The sequence below is a fragment of the Triplophysa rosa genome, linkage group LG22 (genome assembly GCF_024868665.1).
Source record: "Triplophysa rosa linkage group LG22, Trosa_1v2, whole genome shotgun sequence".
In the NCBI taxonomy this organism is placed as follows: domain Eukaryota; kingdom Metazoa; phylum Chordata; class Actinopteri; order Cypriniformes; family Nemacheilidae; genus Triplophysa; species Triplophysa rosa.
In genome coordinates this window covers 11,429,515-11,449,714 of record NC_079911.1, presented here as the reverse complement: position 1 = coordinate 11,449,714, position 20,200 = coordinate 11,429,515, and the positions used below count along the sequence as shown (strand labels likewise).

The 20,200-nt window shown below is 36.3% G+C and overlaps 1 protein-coding gene across 1 annotated transcript in view; it reads right to left on the bottom strand.

Annotated features, from left to right (window-relative positions):
- Positions 1-20,200, bottom strand: part of grm5a (glutamate receptor, metabotropic 5a) — a 33,368-nt gene that overhangs the window by 10,871 nt on the left and 2,297 nt on the right. The window contains exons 3-7 of the mRNA XM_057321263.1: positions 16,598-16,847; positions 1,984-2,219; positions 959-1,205; positions 644-812; positions 65-191 (exon numbers count right to left, since the gene is read on the bottom strand). Coding sequence (XP_057177246.1) covers positions 65-191; positions 644-812; positions 959-1,205; positions 1,984-2,219; positions 16,598-16,847 — 1,029 coding nt within the window. The remainder of the gene's footprint in view (positions 1-64; positions 192-643; positions 813-958; positions 1,206-1,983; positions 2,220-16,597; positions 16,848-20,200) is intronic.

The window sequence follows — 20,200 nt, the reverse complement described above, 5'->3', positions numbered from 1 at the left end:
CAGAGACTTCTAGATGAATGAGAACAGGAAGAACATTGTGTTTTGAAGGTGGAGGCGGAGTCACCTGTCAGGTCGTCGGTAGGCCACGATCCGAGCTCGCATGCACGACAGGTGTATTCGTCAAACACAAACTCGTTCTCTTTACAGGGAGTGCATGTCCAGCAGCAGCTCACCTCACCCTTTCGGATCACCTGAGGAAGTCAAAAAAGGTGAAGTTACAGTATATAAGCCGCTGGTTCTCAAACTTTTTCATTGTAAGGCCCCATTTTTGTACTTTGCGGCCCCCCAAAGAAGGACTTATAATCTTAACCTAAGAATTTTAATTAAACCAAAAACATACCCAGTTATACAATGTACGGTATATGGTGAATAGTTGTCATTTACATATTAAAACCCATTTATGAAAAAAGATGCTATTTGTTTTTTTTGTAACACAAAATAAAATAGTAAAATATGAATGTCTGAGGTTGATAAACCAAATTGATCCCACAGACCCGAACATAAAAACAAACTCACCAAGTACTAAAGGTAAAGATAGACAGAATCTGATAGCCTGTACATGAACAACTATTATAATACCATTAAAACAGCCTTACATTGTATATACTGTACACTGACATTACATACATTTCGTCTTTCTCACCTTAATCTGAGCTTTCTCACAAGGATCGCTGCACACTGATCTGATGATGGCACTTCTATTGGCCCAAATCTCCTCATCATCCATCTTCAGCCCGCTGTTGTCCCAGCTGCCCACGTGGATGTAGCTATAGTCTTCCTCACTCATTTGCTTAAAGTTCATGATCTCATATCTAGTCAAAACAACACACACACAACAGCACCATTCTAAATCTTCTCAGCAATCAACATGATTTACTCATACACCCATTCAAAGATATTGTGTTTTTTGAAGCATGCACATTCTGGCTTTTGTTTGTAAGCTTTGTTTGAGTCCTACCTCCCAGGAGAGTCTCCGTTCTCATCAAACAGCACCACTTCCCCCGAAACTCCGGTGAAGTTTGTCCTCATGAGGAATTCTAAGAGTTTACCTCCATCAATCGGCCGCATGGCGTCACAAAGACCCACGTAGCCGGGACACAGTGATTTCTGCATGGCGTGAAGACCGTAAGCCATGGAGTAGATGGCGTTGATCACAAAGCCCATCTTTGTGTCCTGAGCGTACTGGTGTCGCAGCAACTCTTTTTCTGGGAGTTTATGAGGAAACAACAAATAATACACTTTATGCTTTTTCTTAAAGTCACAGTGTTCCATTTTTTCAGCATTTAAATATGATGTCCTATCCTAAGTTAATATGCAGAGACAAGTGTTAGCTATTTGTAGGTTTACATGCCCCAGAATTGATAAAACCAGTATATATTTCTGCTTGACGGATGAATGGATGGATATACAGCCGCAGAAAAGAGACCATTTTTAAATGATTTTCATTTTTTATAAATGTACTATTTAAATGTGCGTTTTTAAGTAAAATGATTCATTTTTGTTTGAACTACTAACAATATTTCTTCCAAATTCAAATAAAAATACTGTTTTTATTTGCATTATTTGCAGCAAATGTAAACTGGAGAAAATTGTAAATATAGCAAAAAAGATGCTCTGTATTTCTTCAGACCTCAAATACTGCACAGAAAACAATTTCATATTCACTTTTAAGCAATACAACAGCCGTATTTCTACATGTACTTATGAAAAGTTCAAAATTATATTTTTTATGTGATAACCTTGATTTTTTGCACAGTTTTGATGCGTCTTGTCATGTTGTCAATCTTTCACATTGATGTTGGATGACTTTATGTCACTCCTCAGGTTTGATTTTGTTGAAATTCAACAAACACTGGACTGGAATGACCACAATACATGTAGAAATGCTGATTACACGAACATTTGGATTGGTCTGCGACTGTATATAAATGGATGTGTATTTTTACATGTTTAAACCAAAAACATAGTCCGCATTAAACTCACTGGTGCAGGTCTTGTTATATTTGGTGCTCTCTTGCGGATGCCCCTTTAGTCGACATTGAAATCGATGCTGCCAGAATTCAGGGAACCAGGGGTTCCGGTAGTTGGTATCTGGCTGCAGGTTCAAATAGTAGTCGTCAAACCATGTGACGTACGCAGACTGTAGCTTGATTGTGATTCCGCCCGCTGCCTCTCTCTGAAAGCCGTCTGTGACATCATAGCGATCTGCCCATCCATCACTGCAAAAACAGAAAGCAAGTGAGAAAATGGCCTTTTCTACTTAATCAATTCTATTGAGATGACCTAGAAATCCTGAGACAGTCCCAGTCCCTGGGAGACTCCCAGTCCAAACTGACCCACTTAAAACAAAGCCAGGTAAGTTGTGACCAGGTAACTCTAGGAATTGGGTCTCCGGGTCACAGCCAGACAGTACTGTGACAGAAAGTGGCACAATAAACTTCTCCATGAGATGTATGAGATGTAAGTTCTGGCAGATGGTTTATTACTGCTAGACCAAGATGGTCTAGGACCAGCTAGGAACCAGTTTAATCTGGATTTCCCATCAGGCTGAATGTCTACTTCCTCTCTTTCAAACACACAAAGAGCTCAATCTGCTGTTCGATCATTTCCCAAACTAACAGCGCTGAACGTTACACAACTCAGTGGTGTGTGGGAGGTATCACTTTTGTTCTCGAGGTAAGGAGAGGCTTTCATAACTTGTCCTTGGAGGCAAAAGAAATAGGAGGGAAAGCAGAGAGGGGCATGTTAGCCGAAGCCTGAATCATCTCATGCAATGGAGCCAAACAGCTCAGTAAACCCACACAATGACCCCAGCGGTCAGCTTCCCTCTGCCCACTGCTGCTATACAGCAAAACTTAAAAACACAACAAAATGCCAAAGCAAAAGTCTAGCTGAGATGATCACAGCTTTCAAGAGCACATAAAGGAAACTGTTCCTATTGCACAACTGGGGTTAGAAAATATATGTATATGCCATTATATAAACAATTTTAGGATTCATAGAAGAGCTGAATGCTTTTTTAAATAGCACGTATGATTTAAACCCCCGTGGCAAAAATGACGCTTGGAAGGGTTATTGCTCTGCATGAGTCTCAATCAATTCAATTGTTCAAAACATTATTTCAATGATTTGTTTGAATCAACTCAAAAATGTTCACTGATATCTTCGGCTTGGCAACAGTGGGTGGTTGGTTAAAATGATGGTTTCTCTGAAAACCCTTTGAGCAATTTCAGAGCGAATGCATAAATGATCAAATATTAAATATCGTCAAAATATAGTCATTTTCACTATACCATTAAGCCTAACAGGCAACTAAACGTGCAGATAAATGTGCACTTTATTCATTCAAACAAATAAATGTCTCATTCATTTGACATTAGTTAATGCGTTTAGCTTATGGCTGGAATACACTACAAGAGTTTTAAAATCTGAACAGATTTTTTTTTTCATACACTTGCAGACTTTTTGAAAGTTTCAGATAGAAACACACTAACTGATCAAATCTCAGTGGTGTAAAGTATTGGAGTAAATGTACTTAGTTACTTTACTTAAGTATCTTTTTGGCTACTTTGTAGTTGTACTGAGTATTAAAGATATNGGAAGCATTCAAATGCAAAATTTTCTCTTCAGACATTCAGACATTGTGTTAAGCATTTTCCGTCCAGTCGTTTTGTCTATCTATTGTTTCATGGTGTACTAGAGTGTCTTTGATGTTTGAAAACACCCACTCAATGATGCTCTGCATACAGCACACACAGCAAGGGAATAATAAATAGATACACTCAGGTACTTTATTGTGTTGCTGCGCTTTTGTTTTGGCCTGTTTTTGGCCTCATGAACAAACTGAAATCATTATGTGAAAGGCGATCATGATGGTAATTAGCATGTTTTGCTCTGGTTTTACCATGTGTGGGTGTGTAATGAATATTCCTGGTTGAGTAAACAAAGTTGAAAGACTTTTTAGCATCCGTCTCTCTGTGGGAGAGAGAGAGGTGAGGTCATCAAATATCTTAATTTGTTCAGTGTTTTACATGAGATAATTTTAAACACACTTATTATTGCTTTTTACTATCAAATGTGCTCTTTATCACCAAAATGTCTGGAGAATATCATATATTTTTTAATTACATATCCATTTTTAGCGGAGACAGATTGTTCCAGGAAAGTTTTTGCACAGCATAAGCGTGAGAATTAATTCAGTTAACCAGCACGGTGGAATGGAGTGCAATATTTTGAGGCATGCACATTAGAAAGTGCATTTTTAAAAGAATTCACAGAAAAGAGAAATTAGAAGTGTTTAATAGTAAAGAAATGTACAACTGAGCAGCTTTTTAGCAAAAGTCTTCTTTACTGTTGTGAGCACACAATGTCTTGGAAAGGTTCTTTGACACGGTGTCTTTCAAGATTACATATCACCTTTTGCCACATTTGAACCTGCATTCTTTAGATACTAGCTTAGCTTTTGGAGAAAAGGGTGTTTTGGTAGAAATTAAAGTGAAACTTCACCCAAAAATGGGAATTCTGTCATCATTTACTCACCTTTGAGTTGTTCCAAATCTGTATAAATGTCTTTGTTCTGATGAACACAGAGAAAGATATTTGGAAGAATGCTCAGTACAGCAAACAGTTCTGGGGCACTATTGACTACCATTGTATTTTTTCCTACTATGGTAGTCAATGGGGGGCAAAATCTGTCTGGTTATAAGCATTCTTCCAAATATCTTTCTCTGTGTTCTTCAGAACAAAGAAATGTATACACATTTGGAACAACTCGAATGTGAGTAAATGATGACAGAATTTAAATTTTTGGGTGAAGTATCACTTTAAGCTTTATGTTTGCTTCTTATCAAGACATCTCTGTCATTGTATCAAATTCGCATCTCGGAAAATGTGCTAGGACTGGGAAAATTCCTCACACTAAAGTAGGTGACCTGATTTTTATGTAAATTGGGGAGTTTACCCCTGACGCCTGAAACAGGGGCATCAAAGTCTGTTTTCCATTAATTGGTCTAAGCATAAAAAAATGAAATATTTACATACTGTACCTTGCTGAATGTATTTTAGGAAACAAAGAACAGAACATTGATGCATTTTAAAGAAATAAATATTTTTAAAAAAGATATTATAAATGCAAATTGTTTCAACCCACAGTTGAGCAAAATATGAACTAAACCAACTATTGGGCTATAAATTAACCATTGCTGGGTTGTTTTGATAACAACAACCCATCATAAGTTAATTTATAACCCCATTGGTTTTGGTTTTGTCCATATTTTACCCAACCATGGGTTAAATATAAACATGCATTTTTTGAGTGTAGTAATTGACTGAAAAATAAATTGCTTCAATTGCACCAAAAATGGAAAGTCTCTTACCCTTGCCAGTTTTGGCATCTTTTTATTTTTGCTTTCTAAACTTGTATAACTCTCTTTCTCTTAGTGCATCATAAAATATATGCTGTATTTTCCAAAAAATATCACGTCCATCTTTTCCCTCTGAAAGTAAATTGGTCTGGCAAAATTACAAAAAGCAGCATAAAAGTAGCTCAAATGGCATTTTATTCATGCTTGTAATCTTGGCTATGGGGACCCACAGCATATTTTGTCATTTTCCCACATTGAACACAAGTGATCCAAATCATCAGCCTATTCGCCAAGAGTTCCCTGAACTGATCTGATTGAGTTTGTCAGATAAGGGAGACATACAAAAATTTGCACTGCTGTGGGTTGCCAGGATCAGGATTAAAGGGGTCATATGGCGCGAATACGTGTTTTTCTGTGTCTCGTTATAAGTTGCCCATGCATGTTTTAGACATGTAAAATTGCAAAAATGAAAGTGTCGGAACATAATATGCATTCTACCTAAAAGCGAATTCTCACCCAGACCTGCCTGAAACACCTCGTGTAACCACACCCCCACAAATCCACGTCAGTTTGTGGTTTGAGTTGACTAAGACCGCCCAAATGTATACGCAAGTAAGGTGGGCGTACCTGTCAGTACAATTGCTTTGGAACCTGATGTTACAAATATGGTAAGAGGCGTTACATTTCCATCACACGCTTGCAGTATTCGACCAATCACTACGCACTGGTTAACTGGCCAATCATAGCACACCTCGCTTTGTTAAAAATCTGCACGTTTCAGAGAGGCGGGGCAAAGAGGAGATACAAACATGCACGGTATGTGGAAAATACAGAGTTTTTGAACCTTAAATCGTGTATACACATTTCATTACATCTAAAACAAACGATAATATTCGTTTTAACCCTGTCATATCACCCCTTTAAGAATTATTTATTTATTTACATTTTCAAAGCTAGAATTATGCTTTTTTATGTAATTTAGACAAGGGATTTACAGTCCTCCTACTGCAAGTCCAGCAGAGTTTAACTCCAAACCTAATCAAATATTACTCAAATGAAAAAACTTGAATGTTACTTTAATTGAGAAAATCTCTTAATCCTCAGGAAACTATGGTGAGAGCGGGATGGAGGCCTTCAAAGACATGGCTGCCAAGGAGGGCATCTGCATCGCCCACTCTGACAAGATCTACAGCAATGCCGGAGAGCAGAGTTTTGACAGACTTCTCGATAAGCTCAGAAGTCACCTGCCCAAAGCTCGAGTGGTGGCCTGCTTCTGCGAGGGCATGACCGTCCGCGGCATCCTCATGGCCATGAGACGGCGACGCCTAGTCGGGGAGTTCCTGTTGGTTGGCAGGTGAGCAACTTAAAACTTGCATTATAGGATTTATATTTGGATTTTCTTGGCAGAAACTTTCTCACTAAAGTAAATGCAATGATGCCTGCGAGCTGTGGCAAGCTCTCATTGGAAAGCAGATCTTGACGTGTGGGTGGTATTAAAAAAGCTAGAAGCTACTGTACATGTATAAAACTCTTCGCTGTAGAAATAACACAACAGCATACTTGGGAGAGATAGTGTGGGAGAACCGGGTCTGGTTGCCACATATTTTCCTCCAGTGAATATTTCTTGTGAAACTGTTTGAAATTTATACACACATGCTATTTTATATGGGGTAAATTGAATGTGATATTCTTGGAATAAATAGCCTATTAAAGGCTTTAATGCAAATGTAAACGATTATAATGGACCGTATTATTTATGAAGCAGCATAAATTTAAATGTAATATACATACACAACTATGGTTTTGTTCAACCGATATTGTGGGTTTATGAAACATACCCTGGTCCTGAGAACACAGTTCAACAACCTTTCATTTAATATTATACAGCATTTCACTTAAAGGGATAGTTTACCTAGAAATGAATATTCTGTCATCATTTCCTCATCCTGTATAACTTTCTTTCTTCTGCGAAACACAAAAGAAGATATTTTGAAAAATGTTGGTAACCGAACAACGGCGGTACCTATTGACTTCTATTGTATGGACACAAAACCAGTGCAAGTCAATGGGTACCGCCGTTGTTTAGTTACCAACATTCTTTAAAACATCTTCTTTTGTGTTACAGGTTTGAAATGACAAGAGGGTGATGACAGAATTTTCATTTTTGGGTGAACTATCCCTTTAATGTATGAGCGGGTGGTTATCACCCATGTGACAATTAGCCCCGGTCTCCCCCGCCTTTGAATCTGCTTAACTTCCCCATGTCCAGTTAATGCGTTTTCCACCGATATGATGGTCATACATGTCGAATAGCTTCAAGCAGTAGATACAGTCAGTATCTGAAAGAAATTATCATGTTTACCTTTAAAAGTCCATCCACATTTGTTGCTGAACATCATCTGTAACTCTCTGTATCAGTGTGTGTGTGCATGTTTGTGTGAACGTCAAGATGGTCCAAAACATCAAGACTAGGCTCATCTGTTGTTCACCAGTTGTTGTCATCTTCATCATCATCATAATAATGCAGTCATCCCATACTGAAGGTATGTGACTTCTGATTCACTAAAAGCGGTTTTATCAACGCTATGCTAATGTCTCTTCTATATATTGATCTAGTTGAGAGGTGTTATGACACAATGCTACTGTAATACTGTGATGTTGGAGCTGTCCTTTAAACATGCGAGCTTTGCCTAACAGGGGTCTCCTATCAGATGACAAATAGAATCAATCTCATTTTGTGCAAGATTACAAATGTAGCAGTTACAGAAGAGTAACAGTCTAAGACTCTTTAATACAATCAAGATTCATTAGTATTTGGCATCGACATCTTGAAAAATTGCTATATGCTATTTATAGTGTCAAGTGAAGTAAGAAATTGTTCTTCCCATTTTAATCTCCTGGAATGTGACATCCGAATTACCTATTTTTATCTTCACCCCATTTCAGTTCTCACTGTTTCATTAATTAAATGCTTATGGATATTAAGGATTGAAATAATGAATTATGCCTAACTGAAAATAATCCCTCCAATTTCTTCCTCTGCTCAGAGGTTCTTTAGGTTGATAATTAAACACACATTCATTGCCAAACATACCTGTTAGATCAAATTCATTTCTGTTATACTACACAGTATCTATCATCTCTTATGTCAGCTTTGATCTCCGGGGAGATGATGCCTCTGACAGCGATGGGAGATTTAAATAAGTGACTCGGACTATACTTCTCAGTTGATAGTAGATAGGTCGACCCATATTTGTACATTAATCATTGGTCAAAAAAGCATCTCTTTAGTTGCTAGGGCAAGGCCGAGTTGGAATAACCATGTATGGTACTAATCTGGATAAGTATGCGCATCATTGGTTCAACCAACCATATACCAAAGTTATGACACAAGGAGTATCCACAATAGCAGGTATCCTCCACACAGTGATCTGGTCTCACCATCATCGAGTCTGTCTATTATTACATGAAGAAAGAGAAAAAATTAAGACAGACTAATTCCAGAAGAACTGTGATCTCAGGCAGACTTTAATGCGCACAAACATTCATATGTGCCAGTGGAGTTCAGTGTTTGAAAAGAAGAAGTCGATTTTTTTAAAACACAAACAAAAGTATTTGAAATCTATGTTTAGAAGATACAGAGGTTTGGGAGTGTGAACAAGAGCTTGTGAATATTTCTGTTCTCTTCTCATGAGGATCACTTTGTGAGGTTTTGAATTTTGATCGAGTTTGTTCCTAACAGTACTACTTCATAAAATGTGGTAAATAAAGAAATAGTGCACATGAAAAAAAAAGAAAAACCTGCTATATTTATTTACTCTTATTCTCTCTTTTCATTTCTTTCTCTAAATACAAAAATATTGTCCAATCTACTCTTTTCTATACAACAAAAGTGATCAGAGTTTCTTTTACTGTATGTTTAGATATCATCAATTGATCATATTTGGAAAATCTGAAAATCGCAAATTTTGGTCAGTCTTATCAAGACTCATGGCCTTGCTGTGTGGTGAGGGCATGTGTTTTCTTTATTTACGACATTTGTGAATATTTGAAGAGGATCTATTTCAGAAATGGTGTCACGGTCCTCATTCTGGGTCTCTGGGTGCTTGGGCTAGAAGAAGATGCCATGTTTACGTGTGTCAGTGTGTGTGTGTGTGTGTGTGTGTGTGTGTGTGGGTGCGTGCGTGCGTGTGGGTGTGTATTTGTTTGATGAAGTGCCAGACACTAGCTCCAGGAAAGAGGTAGCCAAGCGTTTTTTTCTCCTTTGGTTCAGTGAGAATGTGGCCATTGTGTCTGTCTGTTCCAATTCCTTCATATCTGTGTGGCTGCAAAAGTGATGAGTTGTCTTGAGACATTATTTATTAAAACAAGGTCTAAAAGTCATCAGGGATTTTTTTATTTCATTCCTACCCATAATGCCATTTGTCCCTTTTATGCTCTTATGTTTACATTGTTGTATAGTCAATTTCATCTTTAATGTTATACAGTACAGGAACAACTATTTATATAAGAAAAGAATGTGTGATAAAGTCCACCATTGACAAACAATGAAATGATTTTCAGTTATTTACTATTTCCATGTGAGGAGACTATTTTGTGTTAGATTTTATTTGTTGCTTTGTTATTTGATTGGATGTTTATAAGTAAAGTGTGCTTGAGCTGGTCCATTACTGATTTGATGGATAAAAATGAACCCTAATTTAATCACTTTGCAGCATTTTGCATCATTTGTAAATGTGATATTATTTTCTGTCCCTAATACAGCAGCCTCTCACATGTGTGTGTCATTCCTCTGTAGGATAATTGTTAAAAAGCATATTAAAACTGATTTGTGTAGAATAAGTTGAATCCAAAACATAAAACACCCACAATACATATTTTAAAACATCAAATGTATATTTTTTTTATAACAAACGTTACATTCTCCGAAATTATACAGTATGCTTTAAAAGTTATTCAGATGGTGGTTGGTTAAAAAATTATTTTTCAGAATGGTTACGAACATTTTCTAAAAGGTTAGATGATCTGTTTGGTAAAACTTTACAATAAGGCTCAATGTGTTAATACATGTTAATGTTAATACATGTTAATGTTAACTAAAGTTAAGTCATTTTAGTTAAAGCTCAATTAAAACTAACATGAACTTTTGTACAAAATCCTGAACAAAAACATATAAAAATCTATTTTTTATTACCTAACATTCATCTTAAGGCTAAAATACACTACAAGACTTTTGCTCAGATTTTGCCAAGATTTTCAGTCTGGACTTGTTGCAGAAAGTCTGTGCCACTCACGATTTGACAGAGGTGTAAAGAGTACCTGAAAACCATACTTAAGTAAAAGTACAGATACCTTGCAGTGAAAATTACTCCATTACAAGTTACAAGTCACCAATTCCAAAACGACTTCAGTAAAAGTCTCCGAGTATCTGATTTAACAATACTTGAGTATTTTACTCATACTGAATGTAGGCTCAAAGAAGCACTAGTCCTCAACACTTAAGAGACACGTCAGTGAAAAACAGTTGATTTGTGAGGAGAGCAATCCATTTATTTTCTTAAATCATAATAAGACTGAACACCTCAAAATTGCAACAAATCATGGTCGACACCATAACCTACGTCATTACAAACACCCTAAGTCTCATTTAAGCTCAAGTGCTCATAAGTAAACCAAACTCCTTCAAAAGGTCTCTTCAATATACAGATAAATAAAATAATGTTAAGTAGAATTAAAAAGTCAAAGCCTTTTTGCACTGGACATGCTGGTTTGGGCCTCATCGCCAGCTGCAGTCATGTCCTCATTTCACATACACGTTAGCCCTTACCTGCCATTTCTACAGTAATATATTGGCAACACTGTTGCCAGCTAGTTACTGTAAACTACTGCAATGGCTGTTTGAAGATACATTATTAAAGAATCTATTAACGCACTTAAGTCACACAGTCTTAGATGACCAAGTGTAAATAACAGATGAACACAATAAATCTGTCAAGATTTCACCAGAGGAGAATTAAACACAAACATCAATAACATCTTCACATATTACAGACACCACTTTCACTTTATATCTGTCATCTGTGTAAGATCTTATTGAGATTTAACTCTAGTTCATAGTGGTTCAATTATGTTTTAAGTCACCATTATGGCGATCAGTGTTTGCTTTGGTTGGACTCTTTGACTTTCTTGTAGCTTTAAAATGTACACTTTTACCGCAACTTTATGTTTGCTTAGTAACTGAAGATACATCTGAAAGAATTCAATCATTAAATAATAATAATATAGCGTTTAAGATTTATTAAGATGTGTTTGGTAAAGTGATTACATGTTATAATGGAAAGATCTCTGTCAGAAAATCTTTCTTTGCAATTGAGACACAGTTAGACACTTGACATACAAACCTCATCAATGATGACAAACAATCATGAATGAGTTTTGTACTATGTACCCAGCATGCATTGCAGCATGAAGCTGTTCAGTTGATTGTCACCATTGTTGAGATTCATATGTGGATGGTTTATTTCTCTGTGTCCGACTCATTCTATAGGTTAATATTTTGTCTTTTGAACTTTTGAAAATTGAAATACTATACATTCTTTTTACTGGTGTACATCACTTCATGGCAATAGTCCCACCAATGGTCAAATTTTGAGAAACATGTTTAGAGCACATTTAGGAAGAGTTAGTTTTAAAATAAGAGCTTATAGATGTGTGACCTACAGTAACTAGCTGGCAACAGTGTTGCCAATATATTACTGTAGAAATAGCGGGTAAGGGCTAACGTGTATAAACCGCCAGCGATTGACATCTACCTGATACTGCACTCATATTCACATAAAGAAGCCATGTTGACAAGTTTTTGTAAGTTAGGGCAAAATCCACAAGATTGTAGTACCTTCATTGCCCTGTAAATCGATATTAATTATAAGATAGGTGTCATGCAAAATGTAATGTGTAATTGCATTAGTCATTACAAATGTAGTGGAGTAAAGAGTACATATACTTGTTCAAAAATGTAGTTAAGTAGAGAGTAAAAGTTGCTAATGCATAAATGATCAAATATTAAATATCGTCAAAATATAGTCATTTTCACTATACCATTAAGCCTAACAGGCAACTAAACGTGCAGATAAATGTGCGCTTTATTCATTCAAACAAATAAATGTCTCATTCATTTGACATTAGTTAATGCGTTTAGCTTATGGCTGGAATACACTACAAGAGTTTTAAAGTCTGAACAGATTTTTTTTTTCATACACTTGCAGACTTTTTGAAAGTTTCAGATAGAAACACACTAACTGATCAAATCTGCAGACTGGCACAGACTTTCTGCAACAAGTCCAGACTGAAAATCTTGGCAAAATCTGAGCAAAAGTCTTGTAGTGTATTTTAGCCTTTAGATGAATGTTAGGTAATAAAAAATAGATTTTTTTATGTTTTTGTTCAGGATTTTGTACAAAAGTTCATGTTAGTTTTAATTGAGCTTTAACTAAAATGACTTAACTTTAGTTAACATTAACATGTATTAACATTAACGTGTATTAACACATTGAGCCTTATTGTAAAGTTTTACCAAACAGATCATCTAACCTTTTAGAAAATGTTCGTAACCATTCTGAAAAATAATTTTTTAACCAACCACCATCTGATTAACTTTTAAAGCATACTGTATAATTTCGGAGAATGTAACGTTTGTTATAAAAAATATATACATTTGATGTTTTAAAATATGTATTGTGGGTGTTTTATGTTTTGGATTCAACTTATTCTACACAAATCAGTTTTAATATGCTTTTTAACAATTATCCTACAGAGGAATGACACACACATGTGAGAGGCTGCTGTATTAGGGACAGAAAATAATATCACATTTACAAATGATGCAAAATGCTGCAAAGTGATTAAATTAGGGTTCATTTTTATCCATCAAATCAGTAATGGACCAGCTCAAGCACACTTTACTTATAAACATCCAATCAAATAACAAAGCAACAAATAAAATCTAACACAAAATAGTCTCCTCACATGGAAATAGTAAATAACTGAAAATCATTTCATTGTTTGTCAATGGTGGACTTTATCACACATTCTTTTCTTATATAAATCGTTGTTCCTGTACTGTATAACATTAAAGATGAAATTGACTATACAACAATGTAAACATAAGAGCATAAAAGGGACAAATGGCATTATGGGTAGGAATGAAATAAAAAAATCCCTGATGACTTTTAGACCTTGTTTTAATAAATAATGTCTCAAGACAACTCATCACTTTTGCAGCCACACAGATATGAAGGAATTGGAACAGACAGACACAATGGCCACATTCTCACTGAACCAAAGGAGAAAAAAACGCTTGGCTACCTCTTTCCTGGAGCTAGTGTCTGGCACTTCATCAAACAAATACACACCCACACGCACGCACGCACCCACACACACACACACACACACTGACACACGTAAACATGGCATCTTCTTCTAGCCCAAGCACCCAGAGACCCAGAATGAGGACCGTGACACCATTTCTGAAATAGATCCTCTTCAAATATTCACAAATGTCGTAAATAAAGAAAACACATGCCCTCACCACACAGCAAGGCCATGAGTCTTGATAAGACTGACCAAAATTTGCGATTTTCAGATTTTCCAAATATGATCAATTGATGATATCTAAACATACAGTAAAAGAAACTCTGATCACTTTTGTTGTATAGAAAAGAGTAGATTGGACAATATTTTTGTATTTAGAGAAAGAAATGAAAAGAGAGAATAAGAGTAAATAAATATAGCAGGTTTTTCTTTTTTTTTCATGTGCACTATTTCTTTATTTACCACATTTTATGAAGTAGTACTGTTAGGAACAAACTCGATCAAAATTCAAAACCTCACAAAGTGATCCTCATGAGAAGAGAACAGAAATATTCACAAGCTCTTGTTCACACTCCCAAACCTCTGTATCTTCTAAACATAGATTTCAAATACTTTTGTTTGTGTTTTAAAAAAATCGACTTCTTCTTTTCAAACACTGAACTCCACTGGCACATATGAATGTTTGTGCGCATTAAAGTCTGCCTGAGATCACAGTTCTTCTGGATTTAGTCTGTCTTAATTTTTTCTCTTTCTTCATGTAATAATAGACAGACTCGATGATGGTGAGACCAGATCACTGTGTGGAGGATACCTGCTATTGTGGATACTCCTTGTGTCATAACTTTGGTATATGGTTGGTTGAACCAATGATGCGCATACTTATCCAGATTAGTACCATACATGGTTATTCCAACTCGGCCTTGCCCTAGCAACTAAAGAGATGCTTTTTTGACCAATGATTAATGTACAAATATGGGTCGACCTATCTACTATCAACTGAGTAGTATAGTCCGAGTCACTTATTTAAATCTCCCATCGCTGTCCGAGGCATCATCTCCCCGGAGATCAAAGCTGACATAAGAGATGTTAGATACTGTGTAGTATAACAGAAATGAATTTGATCTAACAGGTATGTTTGGCAATGAATGTGTGTTTAATTATCAACCTAAAGAACCTCTGAGCAGAGGAAGAAATTGGAGGGATTATTTTCAGTTAGGCATAATTCATTATTTCAATCCTTAATATCCATAAGCATTTTATTAATGAAACAGTGAGAACTGAATTGGGGTGAAGATAAAAATAGGTAATTCGGATGTCACATTCCAGGAGATTAAAATGGGAAGAACAATTTCTTACTTCACTTGACACTATAAATAGCATATAGCAATTTTTCAAGATGTCGATGCCAAATACTATCTTGATTGTATTAAAGAGTCTTAGACTGTTACTCTTCTGTAACTGCTACTTTTGTAATCTTGCACAAAATGAGATTGATTCTATTTGTCATCTGATAGGAGACCCCTGTTAGGCAAAGCTCGCATGTTTAAAGGACAGCTCCAACTTCACAGTATTACAGTAGCATTGTGTCATAACACCTCTCAACTAGATCAATATATAGAAGAGACATTAGCATAGCGTTGATAAAACCGCTTTTAGTGAATCAGAAGTCACATACCTTCAGTATGGGATGACTGCATTATTATGATGATGATGAAGATGACAACAACTGGTGAACAACAGATGAGCCTTGTCTTGATGTTTTGGACCATCTTGACTTTCACACAAACATTCACACACACACTGATACAGAGAGTTACAGATGATGTTCAGCAACAAATGTGGATGGACTTTTAAAGGTAAACATGATTATTTCTTTCAGATACTGACTGTATCTACTGCTTGAAGCTATTCGACCTGTATGACCATCATATCGGTGGAAAACGCATTAACTGGACATGGGGAAGTTAAGCAGATTCAAAGGCGGGGGAGACCGGGGCTAATTGTCACATGGGTGATAACCACCCGCTCATACATTAAAGGGATAGTTCACCCAAAAATGAAAATTCTGTCATCACCCTCTTGTCATTTCAAACCTGTAACACAAAAGAAGATGTTTTAAAGAATGTTGGTAACTAAACAACGGCGGTACCCATTGACTTGCACTGGTTTTGTGTCCATACAATAGAAGTCAATAGGTACCGCCGTTGTTCGGTTACCAACATTTTTCAAAATATCTTCTTTTGTGTTTCGCAGAAGAAAGAAAGTTATACAGGATGAGGAAATGATGACAGAATTTTCATTTCTAGGTAAACTATCCCTTTAAGTGAAATGCTGTATAATATTAAATGAAAGGTTGTTGAACTGTGTTCTCAGGACCAGGGTATGTTTCATAAACCCACAATATCGGTTGAACAAAACCATAGTTGTGTATGTATATTACATTTAAATTTATGCTGCTTCATAAATAATACGGTCCATTATAATCGTTTACATTTGCATTAAAGCCTTTAATAGGCTATTTATTCCAAGAATATCACATTCAATTTACCCCATATAAAATAGCATGTGTGTATAAATTTCAAACAGTTTCACAAGAAATATTCACTGGAGGAAAATATGTGGCAACCAGACCCGGTTCTCCCACACTATCTCTCCCAAGTATGCTGTTGTGTTATTTCTACAGCGAAGAGTTTTATACATGTACAGTAGCTTCTAGCTTTTTTAATACCACCCACACGTCAAGATCTGCTTTCCAATGAGAGCTTGCCACAGCTCGCAGGCATCATTGCATTTACTTTAGTGAGAAAGTTTCTGCCAAGAAAATCCAAATATAAATCCTATAATGCAAGTTTTAAGTTGCTCACCTGCCAACCAACAGGAACTCCCCGACTAGGCGTCGCCGTCTCATGGCCATGAGGATGCCGCGGACGGTCATGCCCTCGCAGAAGCAGGCCACCACTCGAGCTTTGGGCAGGTGACTTCTGAGCTTATCGAGAAGTCTGTCAAAACTCTGCTCTCCGGCATTGCTGTAGATCTTGTCAGAGTGGGCGATGCAGATGCCCTCCTTGGCAGCCATGTCTTTGAAGGCCTCCATCCCGCTCTCACCATAGTTTCCTGAGGATTAAGAGATTTTCTCAATTAAAGTAACATTCAAGTTTTTTCATTTGAGTAATATTTGATTAGGTTTGGAGTTAAACTCTGCTGGACTTGCAGTAGGAGGACTGTAAATCCCTTGTCTAAATTACATAAAAAAGCATAATTCTAGCTTTGAAAATGTAAATAAATAAATAATTCTTAAAGGGGTGATATGACAGGGTTAAAACGAATATTATCGTTTGTTTTAGATGTAATGTAATGTGTATACACGATTTAAGGTTCAAAAACTCTGTATTTTCCACATACCGTGCATGTTTGTATCTCCTCTTTGCCCCGCCTCTCTGAAACGTGCAGATTTTTAACAAAGCGAGGTGTGCTATGATTGGCCAGTTAACCAGTGCGTAGTGATTGGTCGAATACTGCAAGCGTGTGATGGAAATGTAACGCCTCTTACCATATTTGTAACATCAGGTTCCAAAGCAATTGTACTGACAGGTACGCCCACCTTACTTGCGTATACATTTGGGCGGTCTTAGTCAACTCATACCACAAACTGACGTGGATTTGTGGGGGTGTGGTTACACGAGGTGTTTCAGGCAGGTCTGGGTGAGTATTCGCTTTTAGGTAGAATGCATATTTTGTTCCGACACTTTCATTTTTGCAATTTTACATGTCTAAAACATGCATGGGCAACTTATAACGAGACACAGAAAAACACGTATTCGCGCCATATGACCCCTTTAATCCTGATCCTGGCAACCCACAGCAGTGCATATTTTTGTATGTCTCCCTTATCTGACATACTCAATCAGTTCAGTTCAGGGAACTCTTGGCGAATAGGCTGATGATTTGGATCACTTGTGTTCAATGTGGGAAAATGACAAAATATGCTGTGGGTCCCCATAGCCAAGATTACAAGCATGAATAAAATGCCATTTGAGCTACTTTTATGCTGCTTTTTGTAATTTTGCCAGACCAATTTACTTTCAGAGGGAAAAGATGGACGTGATATTTTTTGGAAAATACAGCATATTTTTTATGATGCACTAAGAGAAAGAGAGTTATACAAGTTTAGAAAGCAAAAATAAAAAGATGCCAAAACTGGCAAGGGTAAGAGACTTTCCATTTTTGGTGCAATTGAAGCAATTTATTTTTCAGTCAATTACTACACTCAAAAAATGCATGTTTATATTTAACCCATGGTTGGGTAAAATATGGACAAAACCAAAACCAATGGGGTTATAAATTAACTTATGATGGGTTGTTGTTATCAAAACAACCCAGCAATGGTTAATTTATAGCCCAATAGTTGGTTTAGTTCATATTTTGCTCAACTGTGGGTTGAAACAATTTGCATTTATAATATCTTTTTTTATATTTATTTCTTTAAAATGCATCAATGTTCTGTTCTTTGTTTCCTAAAATACATTCAGCAAGGTACAGTATGTAAATATTTCATTTTTTTATGCTTAGACCAATTAATGGAAAACAGACTTTGATGCCCCTGTTTCAGGCGTCAGGGGTAAACTCCCCAATTTACATAAAAATCAGGTCACCTACTTTAGTGTGAGGAATTTTCCCTGTCCTAGCACATTTTCCGAGATGCGAATTTGATACAATGACAGAGATGTCTTGATAAGAAGCAAACATAAAGCTTAAAGTGATACTTCACCCAAAAATTTAAATTCTGTCATCATTTACTCACATTCGAGTTGTTCCAAATGTGTATACATTTCTTTGTTCTGAAGAACACAGAGAAAGATATTTGGAAGAATGCTTATAACCAGACAGATTTTGCCCCCCATTGACTTCCATAGTAGGAAAAAATACAATGGTAGTCAATAGTGCCCCAGAACTGTTTGCTGTACTGAGCATTCTTCCAAATATCTTTCTCTGTGTTCATCAGAACAAGATTTTTTAGATTTAGATTTAGATTTTTAGATTTAGAACAAAGACATTTATACAGATTTGGAACAACTCAAAGGTGAGTAAATGATGACAGAATTCCCATTTTTGGGTGAAGTTTCACTTTAATTTCTACCAAAACACCCTTTTCTCCAAAAGCTAAGCTAGTATCTAAAGAATGCAGGTTCAAATGTGGCAAAAGGTGATATGTAATCTTGAAAGACACCGTGTCAAAGAACCTTTCCAAGACATTGTGTGCTCACAACAGTATAGAAGACTTTTGCTAAAAAGCTGCTCAGTTGTACATTTCTTTACTATTAAACACTTCTAATTTCTCTTTTCTGTGAATTCTTTTAAAAATGCACTTTCTAATGTGCATGCCTCAAAATCTTGCACTCCATTCCACCGTGCTGGTTTACTGAATTAATTCTCACGCTTATGCTGTGCAAAAACTTTCCTGGAACAATCTGTCTCCGCTAAAAATGGATATGTAATTAAAAAATATATGATATTCTCCAGACATTTTGGTGATTAAGAGCACATTTGATAGTAAAAAGCAATAATAAGTGTGTTTAAAATTATCTCATGTAAAACACTGAACAAATTAAGATATTTGATGACCTCACCTCTCTCTCTCCCACAGAGAGACGGATGCTAAAAAGTCTTTCAACTTTGTTTACTCAACCAGGAATATTCATTACACTCCCACACATGGTAAAACCAGAGCAAAACATGCTAATTACCATCATGATCGCCTTTCACATAATGATTTCAGTTTGTTCATGAGGCCAAAAACAGGCCAAAACAAAAGCGCAGCAACACAATAAAGTACCTGAGTGTATCTATTTATTATTCCCTTGCTGTGTGTGCTGTATGCAGAGCATCATTGAGTGGGTGTTTTCAAACATCAAAGACACTCTAGTACACCATGAAACAATAGATAGACAAATCGACTGGACGGAAAATGCTTAACACAATGTCTGAATGTCTGAAGAGAAAATTTTGCATTTGAATGCTTCCAGAAATCCTGAGGTGCATTATTCAATATTTGATTCATTTTAACAGTACATCTTATTAAACGTTAAAGCAAATGAAAAATAAAATTGTTCACTAGGACCTAAAGACATTGAGACACTCATAATACACTCATAAAAATAAAGGTGCTACAAAAAGTTCTTTACAGCAATGCCACAGAAGAACCCTTTTTGGCTCTCCAAAGTCATTCAGTCATTTAGTTACATTTACATTTAGTCATTTAGTAGACTGTTTTATCCAAAGCGACTTACAGAGAGTTCATATGTCATACAGGAGCAATAATAAAATAGATGCAATTTAGACTCAATTATTGAGTTGAGTCTAAATAACCCTTTTTGGTGCAGCAGGAAGCTAGCAGGGCAGAGGTCATAGGGACCTCAGGGAAGGCACACGTGTGCCTAAAACATAATGTGAGTGTCTTTGGATGAATG